The 18,089-nt window shown below is 33.5% G+C and overlaps 3 protein-coding genes across 3 annotated transcripts; 1 reads left to right on the top strand and 2 right to left on the bottom strand.

Moving 5' to 3' along the window:
• The first annotated feature begins 4,555 nt into the window (after positions 1–4,555).
• On the top strand, positions 4,556–8,542 carry LOC132064352 (calreticulin). The gene is made up of 14 exons (XM_059457304.1): positions 4,556–4,705; positions 5,755–5,862; positions 5,958–6,150; positions 6,252–6,510; positions 6,596–6,652; positions 6,747–6,794; positions 6,889–6,975; positions 7,054–7,111; positions 7,202–7,269; positions 7,373–7,468; positions 7,550–7,597; positions 7,882–7,911; positions 8,020–8,100; positions 8,221–8,542. The coding sequence occupies exons 1-14, from the start codon at positions 4,597–4,599 to the stop codon at positions 8,230–8,232; spliced, it is 1,254 nt and encodes a 417-aa protein (XP_059313287.1). The 5' UTR covers positions 4,556–4,596; the 3' UTR covers positions 8,233–8,542.
• Positions 8,543–8,828: 286 nt separating this feature from the next.
• On the bottom strand, positions 8,829–13,100 carry LOC132064351 (histidine kinase CKI1-like). The gene is made up of 4 exons (XM_059457303.1): positions 12,751–13,100; positions 11,617–12,194; positions 10,216–11,238; positions 8,829–10,094 (listed from the first exon to the last, which is right to left on the bottom strand). The coding sequence occupies exons 1-4, from the start codon at positions 13,088–13,090 to the stop codon at positions 9,885–9,887; spliced, it is 2,151 nt and encodes a 716-aa protein (XP_059313286.1). The 5' UTR covers positions 13,091–13,100; the 3' UTR covers positions 8,829–9,884.
• Positions 13,101–13,404: 304 nt separating this feature from the next.
• Positions 13,405–15,334, bottom strand: LOC132062126 (histidine kinase CKI1-like). The gene is made up of 3 exons (XM_059454765.1): positions 15,272–15,334; positions 14,960–15,181; positions 13,405–14,142 (listed from the first exon to the last, which is right to left on the bottom strand). Exons 1-3 carry the CDS (start codon positions 15,332–15,334, stop codon positions 13,405–13,407), a joined length of 1,023 nt encoding a protein of 340 aa, XP_059310748.1.
• Between the last annotated feature and the right edge of the window lie 2,755 nt (positions 15,335–18,089).

Raw genomic sequence — 18,089 nt, 5'->3', positions numbered from 1 at the left:
TCTCAGGTTACCATTTAGAAATATAAAAAAATAAAAATAAAGGAGTAGGTGAGTAGGTTGAGCTCATTACGGTATATTCCTTTACCTATGCCATTATCACCCCCCCCCGGGTCTCGGGGGTGGGGGGCAATAAGGTAACAAAGAAATAAAACAAAAGGAAAAACTATTAAATGGATTAATGAAAATGTCAAAAGGAACAAAAAAGAGGAAAAACCAACGAGAATTGAATAATAATTTCCTGATCAAACGATTAAAGATGCAAAGTTTAACATTTTAAGATCATGTATTATTACTACTACGGTACTACCGATGGGTCTAATCTTCGTAATGAACAAAAATTAGGTGCATTATGTAACGTGTGCTTCATGTGCAAAAAAAAAAATCCCGATTTGAATTGGTAAACACTAAATTATTATTATTATTGTAATCATAACAAATCTAGCTAAAAGGTGTGGCTGAAATTGATGTCTTCCAAATCAAGCATCCATTCATTAAAAAATCTGCAACAACAAATAAGTGCCGGCCCACTTGTCCTTTCAAAATGTATTCATTTTGGATAATAAAAATAAATTCGACTATAAAGGGTGGGAAATTGGTAAGCTGGATCTCACTTGAACTAATTGCAAAAATAGATTAAATACTAAAACGAAGTTGTACGTTCACTCAACCCTTCTTTCTTTAAAAAATATATTGGACAAGAAATTGGATCTTGATTAAGGAAAACTTGTTTAATAATACGACTCACAAGTTGGTTGCTTTCAACAAAAGGTTACATATATTATAAGGTATACTATGAAAATTCAGCAGGCATGCTTTATTAATTATTATCCGTCAGAAACCAACCACATGGGTTGGTTTATGGTTTTAGCGTGAGAACTTTCTAGAGTTTTATTTGTGATTTTTATTTTTACTTCCACTAAAAAATTTGTGAATATCACTCATTTTCTTGTAATGATGGACTGCAAATATGTTGATTAGTTTCGAAGGTACCTTGCTAAATTTCACTAAATTTTGAAATCTCAATCAGAGTAAACAAGAAAAATAGATTATTTCTTCTCATTTAAATAGACTTTTGTTAAATAAGAAGTGCACAAATTTACTTGAATACTATTTTATTATAAAAAATACAGTCATAATGTTCTCGTTAGCATCTCGCATGTCACACTTGACACTTCGTTGCGTGGTTGGATGACTTGGACCCGATTTACATTAGGATTTTTTATAATATCTTCAATTGTGGAATCCTTTTCCATAATATTATCATACTAGTGGCATTTGGTCCGGGCCTAAACTACTTTAAAATTTATATTTGCAGCTTTTTTATGTGTTTTTTTTGCTACTCTAGTTTTTGTAACATTTTATCATTTGTAAAGGTAGTTCAATAATTTCTCGATGTTGCTAGAATATTAAATCATATAAAAAAATTGTAAGTTAAAAAACAACATTTTCCTTAGAGTATATTTAGACCTCCTTTTTATTTTTAAACAAATGCATGCACCAAACTCTTCTCCTTTTTATTTTGCTGAATTTGCTTTAGATTAAAGTCTTTAACGATTCAAATTGAGTTTTACCTTATGTCAGATTAACTTAATTTCTTATTTCTCAATTAAACTAATATTGGTTAACCCATTTTTGAAAGAAACAAATAATTACGGTATTCAAGTAATATAAAAAATACTTATTGTTACAAATTGTTGTATGATAACGTCAATGTTGTTAATTTATAAATAAAGATAGCATTTAAATTGAAACAACAAAATACTTTTTTAGATGTTCCTTCAAATTAAATCATACAAAAGAAATTGGAAAGTAAATGAAATTATTTGTTTTTCTTACTTTAGTCTTTCATCGTCCTTAAGAAATGATGTATTTTCTAATTGTTCTTAATTTAATTTAACTTTTTAAGAAATCTATATTGTGATTTCTTAAACGATGTAGTTTTAGTGTATGTTTAACTAACCATTTGTCCTAAATTATATAAAATGTTGATTATCTCCTTTTTTGTAAAACATTCCAATATCCAAAAATGCGGAAAAAATCACTCTCATTTGAAATTATTAGTATTATTATTATTATTATTATTATTATTATTATTATTATTATTATTATTATTATTATTATTATTATTATTATTCAGAGAGCCTAACTATATTTTGAAATTACTTTGTTGAAATATTTTTAGTTATATATGAAAATAATTTAATTAAATAATTAAGCATGTACTAACGTAGAAAGGGAATGTCACGATAGCTTTTTTACTTGTCTATAATAAATTTCATAGGAAAACATAATTTGAAACAAATTTAATAATTATCTCCACATAAAAGAAAGACAATAGTTTTTTGATCAATTTAAAATTTGGTTGAATAAATAGATCTTTGTGGAGTCAATATCACTTTTCCACATCATCACTTCTTGTAGCATAAGAACTCATATAGTTATTCAAATTTACCTAAATGGATAAGAACTTGCAAGGTAATTAAAACATCAACTAAGGGTAAAATGGACCAAAAAATTCATGTGAGGACTACAAAACTTTGAGATCCTCTCTTATATATAGTAGTATATCTCCACATAAAAGAAAGACAACAATTTTTTGATCAATTTTAAATTTGGTTGAATAAATAGATCTTTTGTGGAGTCAATATCACTTTACCATATCATCACTCCTTTTAGCATAAGAACCCATATAGTTATTCAAATTTACCTAAATGGATAAGAACTTGCAAGGTAATTAAAACATCAACTAAGGGTAAAATGGATCAAAAAATTCATGCGAGGACTACAAAACTTTGAGATCCTCTCTTACATATAGTAGTAATATTCATGATAATGTTCTACATGATTTACATTTTATGTACTACTTTCTCAAAATTCACCAACTAGCTCTAAGTAGGGCTGCTTATCAGGCAGATCGGATGGATGGTTATCCTTAACGATTCGGTTTATCGGGTATCGGCTTATAAATTTACTTATCAGCTAGCCAACCGATAAGATATCGGTTGGTTCGGTATCGGATTAGCAATTATCGGACGATTATCGGATGGTGTATCGGTTAAATCTAAGAGAAAATGAAAGTTAAAATCACGGTGATTTTGAGTTCAAATTCCGTTATGAAACCAAAAAAGGAGCCACTGAGAGCTGCTAATTTAAGGCATTGGGTCGTTATTAAGTACGACACCATATTTCAATATTCTCTTCTCCAAAACAAAGCAAAATAGTTGTAATCAAAAGTTTTACTTTGTAGTCATTGGGAAGAATCTTGCTTTTTCAAAATGAAATCACTCACTATCAGACTTGTCACTGGGTTATGTTTGCTATGAACTATCACCAGAGTTAAAATAAAGTGCAAACCAGATATAATTACCAATGAACAGTACTAAGGGAATGGGGCTGAGGCTTTAAAATTTTTAACGGGTTAACGGTTTACCTAATAAGAAAATTGAGTAATTCGCTCCCACACCGATAAGCCGTTAGCTATAAAATATTAATCCATTCACCAACCGTTAATTCGATAATCCAATACTAATCAGTGGCGGAGCTAAAAATTTTATTAAGGTTGTTCTAATTTATATAATAAATATAATCTCTACGCGAATAGATTAAGGGAGTTGAGGGCTAACTCACTTGGCGAGTCCCCAATTTTCTCAATTGAATTGGAGAATTCAAACTCTATCAGCAGCGTAACATTCCTTTCTCCCTCCTCATCCCCCGATATGTAATAAAGTATATTACAAAAAAAAAAAAAAAAGCAATTAGATTGACTTTAATGGTTGAATTATCTTCTTTTATATTATATGAGAAATATTTTCAGACGTAACGTTTTTATTTGTTGACCAACTTTTGCAGTTAATGTACAATAAGTTGCTGTTGACAAAGAGAACTTACTATCCGAAGTTCAGTTTTGGAACTTAGAAGTATAAAGATAAAACTTTTCTTTGATTTGCCACCTTAGCTCATCCACTTTCAAAGTTTTACAAATTCCAAAAGAAACAATGTGAAAAGTATTGAACTTTGGGGTTCTAATAAGCCTAATTGACTTTTAAAAAATTCACTTCTTTTTTACTTGGCCTCAAAAGGTCAATTAAAAAAAAAAAAGAATCATTATAAGAGTAGGTTTGGATAGAGATGTGTAATTGCTAAAATAGTACTCTAGTAGTAATTATCACTGTTATTTCAACGTCATTTTAATTGTATAAGTAGTAATCATACAATTAAGTATTTTAATTTTAACCCATATAAAAAATTACAAAAACAATAAATTCTAAGGTTAACATCATTAATACAATGTTATCTGCACGCCATTTTGTGTGAAATGGCTAAATTCGTTATTTTGAAAAAAACCCATCGTACAAGTGCCAAATTAATTGTGGTCATTCTCAACTCGTGTAGGTTCCCAATAAGCATCAGCCACGTCAACTTAATGACACTCTGATCACACATGTCACTTTTCTACTCGTCCACATCATTCCACTATTCCACGTCAGATCAAACCGAAACGCAGCCCTACGTATCTACCGAAAATAACTCTCGACAGTATAAAAGAGCACTGGTCAGAGATCTCAAAGTATTTGCATCTCACACACAATAGTGGCCATGGCTACTCAACGAAGAAAAAACCCTAGCTCTCTCTTTCTCGTTGCTGTATTCTCTCTATTTGTAGCTTCCGTTGTAGCTGAAGTTTTCTTCGAGGAAAGTTTCAATGGTAATTTTCTTCATTTCTCTGTATATTCGTCGGTTTAATTTTGAATTAGATTACGTTAATTGATTGCTGTCATTTGGATCCATTTTTTTTTTTTTGAATTTGGAGTGAATTTGTTGAACGTGATGAGGAATGTGAAAGATCCGGGTTTAATTGGTTATTTTCCTCGTTTTCACTCTCGTAATCAGTTCAATTTTGAATTAGTTTTTCGTTAATTGATTGTTGTCATTTGGATCAATTTCTGTTGAAGTGTGGTAATTTTCGTCATTTTCTATCTCTATTAGTCAGTTTAATTATGAATTAGTTTATGTTAATTGATTGATGTGATTTTGGATTAATGTTTGTGATCTGTTTGATTTTAGAGACAATTTGTGGAATGTGATGAGGAATGTGAAAGATCCGAGTTTAATTGGTGTTTTTTTGTGTGATCTGGTGGAATATTAAAGTTTTAGAGTAGATCTGTAAATTTAAAGATGATAGGAGTAGATCTGAATGTTGTTTTGACATTTTAATTTTTTGCATTCTATGTTTGGGATTATGACTTGTATTTAATTGAATGTTGATTCATGTACTTAGACTAATTGATTGTTAGATATTATCCGGTTTGATGTATTATTATAAAAATCATGTATTTAACAATTTGCCTATATAATATTGGATCTATATATCATCTGATATACAGAATAAAGTTTGGAAAGAACATGATTATTAGTATTACATGGCTAAAATTATTTCTTGCCATTTCCTAGTATAATTAGAGCATTGTTTTCTTGTATAATTAATTGTTTTCATTTGCCATGTTTGTTGACCAGTTTATCGCAAATGATGTTGACTGGAAATCAAAATAGTTAGCATCCATTAACTACGGAGTATATGTTTTGGCTGAATTAGCAATTAATACTTAGTGTTTGATCCCGAATACATTAATGTTACCTTAAGTTACTGAACTAGTGTGTTCTGGTGCATTGGAATTGTCAAAGTTTAAATGGGTCGAATCATTCTCCTTTATTGTGCACTGGATGGCTTATAAGTTTTGCTTCTTGTACTTTTAGATGGTTGGGAAAGCAGGTGGGTGAAATCTGAATGGAAGAAAGATGAAAACATGGCTGGAGAGTGGAATCACACCTCTGGCAAGTGGAATGGAGACGCTAATGACAAAGGTCTGCTATAAGCGTTTTGATGTCTTACTCTAGTTATCAGGAGCTGAATTATGTTATGTGTAATTAACTTTTATTTACTTGTGCTCTACTGCCAGGTATCCAGACCAGTGAAGACTACAGGTTCTATGCCATTTCGGCTGAGTTCCCTGAATTTAGTAACAAGGGAAAGAACTTAGTGTTCCAGTTCTCTGTCAAGCATGAGCAGAAGCTTGACTGTGGCGGTGGGTACATGAAGTTGCTTAGTGGAGATGTTGACCAAAAGAAATTCGGTGGTGACACTCCCTACAGGTCACACATTTTATCTTCTTGCTACTTTAAGTAACTTTTCTTTTGATAAATGTGTTGTCATTCATGAATGAAGTTTTTGATATATGTTTCTTTCCGTACAGTATCATGTTTGGACCAGACATCTGTGGCTACAGCACCAAGAAGGTCCATGCTATTCTCACTTATAATGACACAAACCACTTGATCAAGAAGGAAGTCCCATGTGAGACTGATCAACTGACCCATGTCTACACTTTCATCCTCCGTCCTGATGCCACATACAGCATCCTCATTGACAATGTGGAGAAGCAGTCTGGTAGCTTGTACTCTGACTGGGACCTTCTCCCACCAAAGAAGATCAAGGATCCAAGTGCCAAGAAAGTAATTCACAGTGCATTACATTTTCATGGTCAATTGATTTTATCTTTTTGGTGGTGTTAATGATCAAGTTACATGTTTATTGCAGCCTGAAGATTGGGATGACAAGGAATTCATTGATGATCCCGAGGATAAGAAGCCAGAGGTATCCTTCTTATTTTTTTTTACTAGTTTGTCTGTTCCATAAGTTGAAAATGCAGGAAGATGACATTAACAAACTCAATTTCTAATAACTGCAGGGTTATGATGACATTCCAGAAGAGATAACTGATCCTGAGGCCAAGAAGGTAACCAGTTGAGATTTGCTTATAGAAGTCTTATGTTTAATACCTGGAATATAGAGTAAATTTTTTGATGTCTGAGGGCTTTTTGTATTTGCAGCCAGAGGACTGGGATGATGAGGAAGATGGTGAATGGACAGCACCAACCATTCCCAATCCCGAGTACAAGGGCCCATGGACGGCAAAGGTTTGTGGGTCTGAATATTTAAGTTGAATGACTTGTTTCTGAGTATGACGCCTAATGCTTATTCTTTCATGTTTTCAGAAAATTAAGAACCCGAACTACAAGGGCAAGTGGAAGGCTCCTATGATTGACAACCCAGGTCCTTTTAGTTGTCAATGCCATTTGTATAATTTTGTCAGCTGACTTTTAATATCACAATTATTGATATATATGCTGTTTTTATCTTTAGACTTCAAGGATGACCCAGATCTCTATGTTTTCCCAAAATTGAAGTATGTGGGAGTTGAACTGTGGCAAGTAAGAAATTTTCCTTTTCCCGTGTGATTTGTCTATAATATCAGTAACAGTTTTGATTTACTACATATGCACTTAATTGACTAAAGCATAATGTATTTCGCAGGTGAAATCTGGAACCTTGTTTGACAATATTGTCATATGCGATGATCCAGAGTATGCCAAGTCAATTGCTGAGAATACATGGGGAAAGCAGAAGGATGTATGTGATTCCCTTCCTTACTTACAGGAATCAAAATAGAATAATTGAGTCATAGTAGTTAACATTAACTTGATTATGCAGGCGGAAAAGACTGCTTTTGAGGAAGCAGAAAAGAAGAAAGAGGAGGAGGTAAATCTTCTTCCTGATTTATTTTTTATTCCACAACAAGCTATCTCTCCTTTTTTCCCACTAAGGTATTCCATAATAAGTTCTCTTATGTGTCAATGTCAAACTGATATACAAATTAAGCAGTTCTTAGCTAACGGTTGGTGGAAGTATGCCCAACTTTTCCTTTTCCCCTCCTGTAATTCAGAAACCTCCGTTTATGCTAGTTTTGTATCTGCGATAACTTCGACTCTGTTATTTTTCCTATGTGTCTCTTGTCTTCTGACAACATTTAATTCTCTATTCAGGAATCAAAGGATGCTCCAGCTGATTCTGATGTAAGCTTCTAAATTTTCTTTGAATTTTCCTCTACCAGTTCTCCTACCCATCAGGAAGCTGCATTCCTCTTTGTCTTGCTCTTATGGTGCAAATATGTGTTTTTCCAGGCCGAGGAAGATGACGAGGCCGATGAGGCTGATTCGGATGATGCTGATGACAAGTCTGACTCCAAGGATGATGAATCTCATGTAAGAATTGCGTATTGTTTGTTTTAAGTTTCTAAACTAGTTGGCCATGTGCCCCTTTTTGTGGCAGCATACTTTCTTCTAGTTCTCAATCTGACAGCATGTACCCCTCTTTTTTTGCAGGATGAACTGTAAGCGCAGGCACTTTGATTCAAGCTGACAAAGAAGCTACTTGGCAGTTCCGGAAAGATTCCCTCCCCCCTGCCCCCTTCTTTTTTCCTATCTATTTAGTGAATTAGCCCCTTTCCATTTTTAGTGAAAAGACGCCAGATTGAGGGTGCATGAAGTCATATGACTGATTGCTTTGATGTCATTGGGACTCGGCCAATAGGAATACATGTTTGGTTTTGACTAGAATTTTACTAAACGGTGTTGAAATTACACTAGTGAATTTCTCCCTCATTTTCTATTCGACTGGCTTCTTGGCACTATTATTGACCTCTAAGCTGCTGTGTTTTATTGCCTGAAGCACCTAAGACGCTTAAATCTGTTAATCACGCGGAACATAATTTTGGTTGAAAACTTCATTGTGCTACTCCAATTTGACTAGTAATTTAATTGATTGCTTCCATTGCAATCTCGCCTGCTGTCGTTGCGATTTAATTAGTCTATGAGTACATCCTATCTAGAAATAATGACTCGGATTTATAGCATAGTAAACGTCACTTCATAAATAGTTTGTAGATTTGAGTTAAATTTTTTCTTGCAGACTCTCTCCCATGAAAAACCTTAAGCAATGAACTAAAGTCTCTTTATGTTCGGAAACTACTAATAAGTACAATTTTCACTATCATCTCAACATGTCACGAAAATAGAAGATAGCTGGCTTACATTTTTTTGGATCATATTAATTCATATGGTTATTGGATTAGTTGACATGCATTTATTGCTTGCTCGCTATTAGGTTGGACAAGGCAATGAAATCTTCCTTGTTCTCCTTTTCTTTTCCGTTCCTCTAAATCACGTATCAACATCATTTTGTCTTCAGTTAGAGTTGCATCCCGTTTGTCTCAATATTCGATACCATTTGATGGTTGAAAGTTGTTTAAATTAATAAAGAACTTTAATCTACATAAGACTGACTATATTATAAACAAAGGGATCTGCAACATTTGGAAAAAATATTGAGTTTACTCATTTATCGTCCTCTTCTACGCTAACATACAATGAATGGTTTATCTTACCTATTTTTTTTTTTTAAATAACAGATTAAAGGAAGAACAAAAAATAAGAAGCAATCTAATATTAGGAATCAGTCAATGTGCAAAATTCATCTCAATTAAATACTTGAAAATGGTTTATCTTACCTAATTTTTTTTTTTTAAATAACAGATTAAAGGAAGAACAAAAAATAAGAAACAATCTAATATTAGGAATCAGTCAATGTGCTAAATTCATCTCAATTAAATACTTGAAACTAACAAAAGAAAATCAAAAGGAAAAACGAGCACAAGAAGAGGAAACTGCAAATCTTGGATTTCTTTTGCGTATCCTGTTGTTATCACTTATCTAGATTTATATTTTTTCAGTAGACTTCATGTAACTGTTCAAATGGATGACAAATTAGACACAGGATGGCTATGAGTAAAAGTTGCAAGAATGTGTGTGCAAACTTGCTTAAAATCATCAAACTTGTTCTATGTACTACAATTGAAATTATCTAATAGTTGAAACAAATCTCAACCATCAAAATCAAAATTTGATACTTAGCAACCATCTATCATTAACCCAAGCAAGAGCGACGCCATTGTCCAAGTTTCCTTTTCTTTTTTTTTCTGAACTAAAGGCTATAGTAAATCAGATAACAAATTCATCAACACATCCTTGTTTAGAGGTTTAGTCAAGTGAAAATCCATTCCAGCTTCCTTAATATGCAAGCTCATCTCATCATCCAGAGTGTGGGCAGTCAGTGCAATTATGGGAATGGGAATACCATGCCTTTTCTCCTCTTCCATTCGTATTAGCCTTGTTGCTTCATACCCATTCATAACTGGCATCTGCTTTCATAAATATCACAAACTATTTATGTAGAAACAAATTTAAACAAGAACTAAAATTTACGACGTTTATGTCCAAAAATTAGTTATGTGGAAAAGAGGTAGGCTGCAGAAATGTTACCTCGCAATCCATCATTATAAAATCATAGCTTTTGTCAACTTCACCTTCCAGCGTGTCATTCAAAGATCTGCACACTTTATAAAAGGCCTCTTGTCCATTCTCGCAAACATCAACATCTGCTCCTTCTTTTTGAAGAACCCTGGAGGCGTACCTGCGCAAAATGGGCTGATCATCAACGACCAAAACCTTCTTTCCTTTTAAGTCCTTGCTAGTATTATTTTTGTTACCATCAGGTATCACAATCTCCTTGAGTTCTTGGCATTCGATTTCCTGACTCGTCTTATTCCTATCATGTTGGATTGGACTGTTTGGATTTTCAGATAGAAGTCTAAGCACTTCATGTAAACGTTTGCCATGTAATGGTTTCGGGAAAGCATAATCAAACGGAGGATGCCTGTTTTCTTGTGGCCTAACATGATCTTGCAACAACACAACCTTGCAAGTAACATTCTGCAAATCTTTCTTGAAGTTCACCACGGTTGAACTCAATTCTAAGAGATGTCCAGCCTGAGAATCAATGATTATAAGGATGACGTTTGATGAGCCATAGGATATAGACCTTTTCAAATGAGGGATGACATGATCATGTGTGTCTTTGGTGTCTGACGCCACAGCATTTGTATCATCGGTGGTTAGGTTCAGATTTAACGCATATTTCTCAAGGGAACAGGAGGAAAGGTCTAAATTTCTCTTTATTCTATCAAGCAACCGAGCAAGTTCGTTGATTCTCCTCACCTCTGAAACTTTTATATTCATGTTGCCAATCACCCTGCTTAAAACTTTTCTCCTTTTTTCTCCAGTTAGGAATAGGACAACATGATATCCCTCCGATCTAGGTGGAGACGACCGAAATTGCATTCCCAAGTGATGGGAAAGATAATTTCGAAGACCATGATTTTGCGCACTGTTTTCTTGTTCCTCAGCTTCAACACAGGTAGTCAGAAATATGTTGAATTGGAAGCGAGTGCCTCTTTCTCCATCGTCTTTGTCAACAATCTTGATCTCTCCCCCCATCAGATGTACCTGTCATATGACAAGCTCATATTATGCACACCAAAGAAATGCGTATTCAGACTTCTTTAAGAATCTCATTCAAGTTCTAAAAAATTCAATACTTGGCTATACATACTTTTAAGTATTAAAGTCTCTCAATCTAGTCAAGTTCAAAAAAAGTTTTAATTGATAACAACCAATTATCTACACCAAATTAACTGATAAACATAATCTTATCTAGACATTTACTTGGTCTCCTTTTGATGATGTGTTGTTCAATTACATACCCTGCAACATAGCTGCTTGGATCTATTTACTCAATGAATGTACTTTTCCAAGCATGGGTATTTCTTCCATATTAAAATTGTTGAATGAAACAAAAACAGAAATGCTAGTTAAGTTACTCACCATAGATTGAACAATGCCTAGTCCCAAGCCATAACCTTCTACTCCAGAAGTTGTTTCTTCTTTCACCTGAACAAAGTTCTCAAAGACATACTTTTGTTTATCTTTAGGAATCCCCACGCCCGTGTCATCCACCTCAAATGTGAATTGCATGCAATTGGGATTCTGTTGAATGGCTGGAAATTCGTTTGAAGTATTGCAGCAACAATTTTGCTTGGTGCACAACCATGTCCAGCAGTTAAATGGACTATGCCGATTGCAACCAATAAGGGCATTGTCTTTACTTGGTTTGCTTACAGAAGCTTTGACAGAGATGTGGCCTTCTGGGGTAAACTTGATAGCATTTGTAATCAAATTATTTAGTATCTGCATAATTTTCACTTTGTCACCCTTCACCAACCGAAACTTTGCAAGAGAGTCATCACCAGGGTCTAGTATCAAATCCACTCCCTTCTCTATGGCTCTATGATAATGCAAATCAATTGTATTCTCTACGAGTTCTGCTAGATCAAACTCTTCCACCTTGAGTGGCATTTTACCAGCTTCAATCTTGCTCGCGTCTAGAACAGAATGTAATATGTCTGCAACATTTTCAGCAAAACAGAATTCTATAAATATACTAGTTGCGACCATATATTAACTTAGGCCAAGTAAAAAGCTAACAGTACAATTGCTAATTACTACTTTGAGTGTCCACACATATTCACTGGATTTCACTTGCAATGAGGGTAACAAATGATAGTATTTACGAGTATTGTTACTTGTTTTTTCGTGAAATGTAGATTCGTTATAGAGAAATTACTGTTCACTGTTTTGAAGGTCAAATTATATATAATCCGTCACTCTCCCTCATTACCAGCCAATATTTGTGCCCGTAGATTGACAACTCTTACGAAAATTTGGTTTTGTCAATTATAGCACATTATACCTATTCTACAGTTCTTTTTGTGTATAAAATTTAATACTTAGTAGTACAAGTCTTCATTGATATAAACAGGCTCAACCGCATCTTGAAAATGACCATCATTAAGTTTGGTGAGGTATAAGTCATGGTTTTCATTTTTACCCATAAAAAAATATTCATGTGAGGGTAAAAAACAAAAAATATATAACTTTATCATATACTGTAAGACATACCTGAAAGGCCGTTGATTTCTTCATTGATGAGCTTCAGGTTTTTTGCAAGCTCTGGGGAGGCATCCTCAAGACAATTGTCTATCCTACAAGTTATATTTCCAAAACCATTACGAATGTCATGACTTGCAGCTGCAAATGCTAGACTCTTGGTTATACTTTTCTTCTCTGCTTGATTAGTTAATTCCATCTGCTTGATCAGAGCAGCACACAGAAACATCTTTCTCCTTGCATCTTTAAAGACTATGATAATGAAAGCACATAGCGAGACTACTAGTATAACAAACAAGAGCACAAGCCAAAAATATGCTTGTTTGTTATGTTTGTGGACATTACTTCCCATTCCTTGAGCATTGAATGCCACAGTGTACACCTAAAACCAAAATAAAAGCTAATTAGTCATTTGAAGGTTCATTTTTTCACTGTTGTAGGCTACTTCAATAGTAATTCATTCACTATCCAACCTATACTTTTTATTAATTTAGGCATTGTTTCATTTAATCTTCAGTCTCTCCAGTATTCTTCCGTTCTACAGTCAACGTTTCAGTAATGAATCAATGATAATACTTAACAACCTAGTTTTAAGGCCCGACCCTTATAGAGAAAATATGATAGTTTAGACAAATCTCAATACATACCTTGAACAAAACACATGGTTTAAAACCAAAACACAAGATGCAACATAGTAGCTGCGAATTTGTCAAGACATACCGATTCAAGTCCAGCTATTTCAATGATAGAGCAGTAGAACATGTGCGTCTGCTCCTTGATTTTCACTTCAAATTGTCCCCTTTCACCATTTCCCAGCTTGCAAGATTGGTTGCCACTCAAATCTTGATGAGTACCATTCAAGTTCTTGAATTGAACAGAAATGGTACCATTATAGGCATTTATGCGGGTATGAGGAATCTTTGTCTCCACTATGACTTGACCATTACTACTCGCCAGGTAAAAATCCGCGCCATAGAGATTTAAGGCGGAAAATCGGTCATCCACATATTGTACTGGAAATCCCACCGATACCTTGCCCCTTCCATCCATTGTGGCCGTATTGAAAAATAATTCCCTTTTGGCCTTGTTCAACCCAATACCAATAGAGGACTGAGATGCATAACCCATTGTTAGTTTTGAGGATTGTTTAGACCAGCCTAGAGACTCGAGGCCAACCATGTTTGCATCAACAACAACTGGTTGTCCATAAAGCATCCCAGTGTCGCGATTCACTGGCTGACTATAACACATTGCAGATGAAGAGTTTGTAAACACTGCGAAAGTTTGCGCATCATCATGGCCTTCTTCAGTGTAATAAGAATACATCAACCTATCTTGTCCCACATATGAGATTTGTGATACAAATGGGATTGTTGAAAGTGCCATAAACAAATGGGGTGCTACCTACATCACCAACAAGCCAACAATACATGAGTTTTCTTTTCAGGTTATACTTATTTGTACTAATAATTAGCATTCAAATGTTACGATATAGCTGTTAAACTATTTTTCTCATAGCCTGTTCTTTCTTTATTTGGACTTGGGACCGGTAATTTTATACGAACTCAGATAGGTGGAGCTGCTCTAACCAGAGGCAGATGAAGCCTGGGGTGGTAACTGAACCCATTATTTTCGACATGGAGATCATATATATATATATATATATATATATATATATATATATATATATATATGTGTGTGTGTGTGTGTGTGTGTGTGAAAATTACTAATATTTCAACAAATATTGAATTCGAATCCACAACTCCAAAAGCGCGATGAATTCAACGGCAAGAACTTAAAGGTTGAAACGATCATGTTTAAATTATGAATCTGCAACCCTAAAGTCTCTCGTAATACACGTAAAATTTGTGGCCACCAAATTTATTCAACAACATGTAGCCAGTGGCGGAGCCAGAATTTTCACTAAGGGAATTCAAAATATGAAAAAGTAAACACACGAATAAGCCAAAGAGGGTTCAACGTGTCCTATATACACATAAAAAATAATTTTAACCATGTATAAATAGTGTAATTTTCCACCCAAGGGGGTAGCTACCTGATATTCTCCCTACCTGACTAATGAAACCTACTTGAACTAAAGATTTTATACTTTACAAGGAATAAGTTCTTCTCGCTACCTGATCAAATAATCAAAGTCCAGATAATATAAAAAGCACAAAAAAGAAAAAAAAAATAGTGGAAATTTTGTAAATTTGTGTACCTTAGTTTGGATTGTGGCGAAGGGTAACTGTGTTCCATTGATAGATGAACTTAGACCTCTAGCCAAGCTTGATGCTGAGTAATTTAGGGGAAGAAACATATTGGCTGTGTGTTCAATCTGTGCAAATGTTTTATTTCTCAATTGCTCTGATAACATGCTAACATGATGCTCACTATGATTTCTCATCTCTGACAACTTCATAAAAATGTAAATTGCCAATCCCTGCAAAACAAAAATAATATTAATACACATTATATTGTATTGCCAAATTTTCAAAGATTTCAACAACATTATTGAGATTAAGGAACGTACAAGGAGAATGAGGAAGGCAACATGGCGTAGTATATTGAAGGAGCAAAGCTTCATCCGTTGCATAGTGTACTTTCGTTCTCTACAGTATGCATGAAAACAATGCATAACGTACTCCAAACATAAACAAATTTCTTGTTGAACTTATAAATTCTTATAGAAAAAGGCGAATTCAAGATTTAAAGTTCATACAACACATTCACGCTCAAATATTTTTAGATATTTAGTGAAGTTCTTAATATATATAGGGTGTGGGTAAAAACCTATTGAGTTCCTGTGAAGGCATATGTTGTACTCTAAATCTACCTCTGCTTATAGATATATATCCTTCCAGGAAAAGATTTAAAGTTCAATTTATGTTAGTTCTTTTTAAGAAAAAACTCTTGTTAATTAATAATGACGATGATGAATGATTATGAAGCACTTTTTTTTTTTTTTCTTTTCAAAAACTAATAAATAAACAGGTCATTACGAAAGACAGGGTTTACTAAGGAGATTTTGAAGAGATAAAGGAAAAACTACAACAAGAAGTTGAGCATTGGCTCCTTTTTCATTTTCTCTTTTATATTTTTATTTTTATTTTTTATATGAGTTGGGGAAGATGACACCAAATAGAATTCTAGTTGACTGAGATACCTTGCAAAGTACAACGTATAAACGTCTCACTGATAAACATTTGCTCTTGGGTTTATCCCAATTTGTGATAAAAAAAAGAAAAGTTTTGGTGAATAATGGACTTTTTAGACTTAGTCGTAACATTTTTGAAGGTCTGTTACGAAAATAGAATTATTATCATTACTATGTAATAAGTAATATTTTACCGTTAGCTCACAAGAAGCTGTTTATGTATGGAGTACATAATTTGCAAAGGCCAATTAGTATAGACATTGATATTACTCCTTAATATTCTAAAACCAATAATCCCACCAACAAAAGTGATGTTTTTAGCATTATTTTAACTATCATGAGGCACTAAACCCTAGCACCAACTTTACTCTATCATTAAAAAAAGTCAAAGTTTAATTTCTTTTCAACTTGAGTTCTTATTTGAGAAAAAAACTATTCAGCTTGTCGAGATAATGAATTGATTTTAATTTTTTTTAAAGAAGTTTGATAGGCTCACGTCCCTTTTTTGTCGACTCAAACTAATTTTAAGGAGTGCTTTGTAGTAACATTTTTTTGCACCTGATGTTTAAATTTTAATCTAAACTTAATAATTAGAAGTTAAAGTGAAAAAATAAATATTCGTATAAAAGACTCATATCATGCATTTATTGATTTGGTGTAAGCATTAAATGCGGATAAACTTTTACCATATTAGTGCTAGTGGTATTATTTTTTGCTTAGATGTTGGTCACTTTGAACTTAGTTGTAATTAAGTAAGCATCATGAACTCTTGCTACTATCCCATAACTGTAAATTTTGTAGTTGCACAAAAGCAGACACTTGACATAAATTTATGGTGGATCCATATATGTACTAGTTTAAACAAACGTGTTTTGTCTGTAAGTGTAAAGCAGATCATTACTAATCAGTTCTTTATATGTCAACAATGCTTCAAAGTAAAGAGTTCGTTTATTCACTTCTCTGTATAAATATTATATTTGACATGCAAAACGAGACTAAATAAGTTTCAGAAAACACGCAAAAAGTTAAAGCAGAAATAATTAAGCAAATGAAGATAAACTCTTTACGCATCGTAACCGTTAACATAGGCGGATTCAAGATTTGAAGTTTGCAGGTTTGTACATCGACTTCAAATTAATATATGCAATAATAACTGAGTTCATAGTCAATATTTATAGATATGTAAGAAATTTCCAAATATATATATACAGAGTTTGAACAAAAATTATTGAATTCACGTGAATCCATAATTGAAATTGTGTATCCGCCCTATCAATTTAACACGCTCTAAAATTAACAGAAAAGGAGAAGAAAGCAGAAAGACTTGCCTTTGTTAGGACGGAGACCGCTGTGAAGACATAACGGGGCTTCCCATATTTTTTGTTTCTGTTTTAAGATCAAATATACGTGTAACTCTTTAAAAGACATATTTGGGCTTTCTAACACTAAAACAGGGTGATTTGTACAAATAGAATCTTTTAATGTTGCTATTGTTTAAGTTTTGACCTTGTTTAAAAGATTTCTATAAAATATAATATAGCGTAAGTTTTATGTAAAATCATTCATCTCGTGCGACCAGAATTTTATAGATCCTAGTAATAATTAAGGAAGAGGCATAATAGTTGAGCCTAAAACAAATCCGAATGTAATAGCAAACTATTTGAAGAATTCAGTTTAAAGTATTCAACTTGTAAAATTTCCCAATTTTTAGCCATAAGAAGAAAAAGAAAGATAACTCGTTTGACCCCATTGTAGCGAAAATAAGGTTTAAAAAGCGGCATAAGTAAGACTAATTTAGTAACTACCTGATACCCAATTTGACGCATCCAACTAATTGGAACAAGTGGTCGTGCCAGGTCCTGAACTCTGTTTTTTAAATAAACGTGGTGTCGAGCCAGCTTGCATGCACCTCAATTAATTCAATTAATTCCATGAATACCTGACACCTCTCACCCACAACAAGTACCAGATAATTCTATCCCAACAAAAGGACATGGACTATGTTTTTACTGACCTGATCTTTCCATTGTTTACCATGGAATAAGAATTCTTTTGTTATCATTCATCACATAAAGTCATGAACTACTCATGGAATACAGAAACCGCAAACCAAGTATCTGAAGCAAACCGAAGTATTCACAGTTTTTCCTTGCCCAAATTAGTCGTGCAAATAGGTTGCTCTAACAAAGGCAAA

The sequence above is a fragment of the Lycium ferocissimum genome, chromosome 7, assembly GCF_029784015.1.
Source record: "Lycium ferocissimum isolate CSIRO_LF1 chromosome 7, AGI_CSIRO_Lferr_CH_V1, whole genome shotgun sequence".
Lineage (NCBI taxonomy): Eukaryota > Viridiplantae > Streptophyta > Magnoliopsida > Solanales > Solanaceae > Lycium > Lycium ferocissimum.
Note: the sequence above shows the minus strand (reverse complement) of the source record. Positions and strands in the feature narration are given on the sequence as shown.

Coding starts and splice junctions, on each gene's coding strand:
- LOC132064352 (XM_059457304.1), top strand. CDS start 4,597: ATGGCTACTCAACGAAGAAAAAACCCTAGCTCTCTCTTTCTCGTTGCT. Junction 5,863..5,957: donor TGGAGACGCTAATGACAAAG/GTCTGCTATAAG, acceptor CTCTACTGCCAG/GTATCCAGACCAGTGAAGAC. Junction 7,469..7,549: donor CATGGGGAAAGCAGAAGGAT/GTATGTGATTCC, acceptor TTGATTATGCAG/GCGGAAAAGACTGCTTTTGA.
- LOC132062126 (XM_059454765.1), bottom strand. CDS start 15,334: ATGCAACGGATGAAGCTTTGCTCCTTCAATATACTACGCCATGTTGCC. Junction 15,182..15,271: donor TTGCCTTCCTCATTCTCCTT/GTACGTTCCTTA, acceptor TTTGTTTTGCAG/GGATTGGCAATTTACATTTT. Junction 14,143..14,959: donor TCGCCACAATCCAAACTAAG/GTACACAAATTT, acceptor TTGGTGATGTAG/GTAGCACCCCATTTGTTTAT.
- LOC132064351 (XM_059457303.1), bottom strand. CDS start 13,090: ATGGGAAGTAATGTCCACAAACATAACAAACAAGCATATTTTTGGCTT. Junction 11,239..11,616: donor TAGGCATTGTTCAATCTATG/GTGAGTAACTTA, acceptor GTCATATGACAG/GTACATCTGATGGGGGGAGA. Junction 10,095..10,215: donor TTATAATGATGGATTGCGAG/GTAACATTTCTG, acceptor TTATGAAAGCAG/ATGCCAGTTATGAATGGGTA.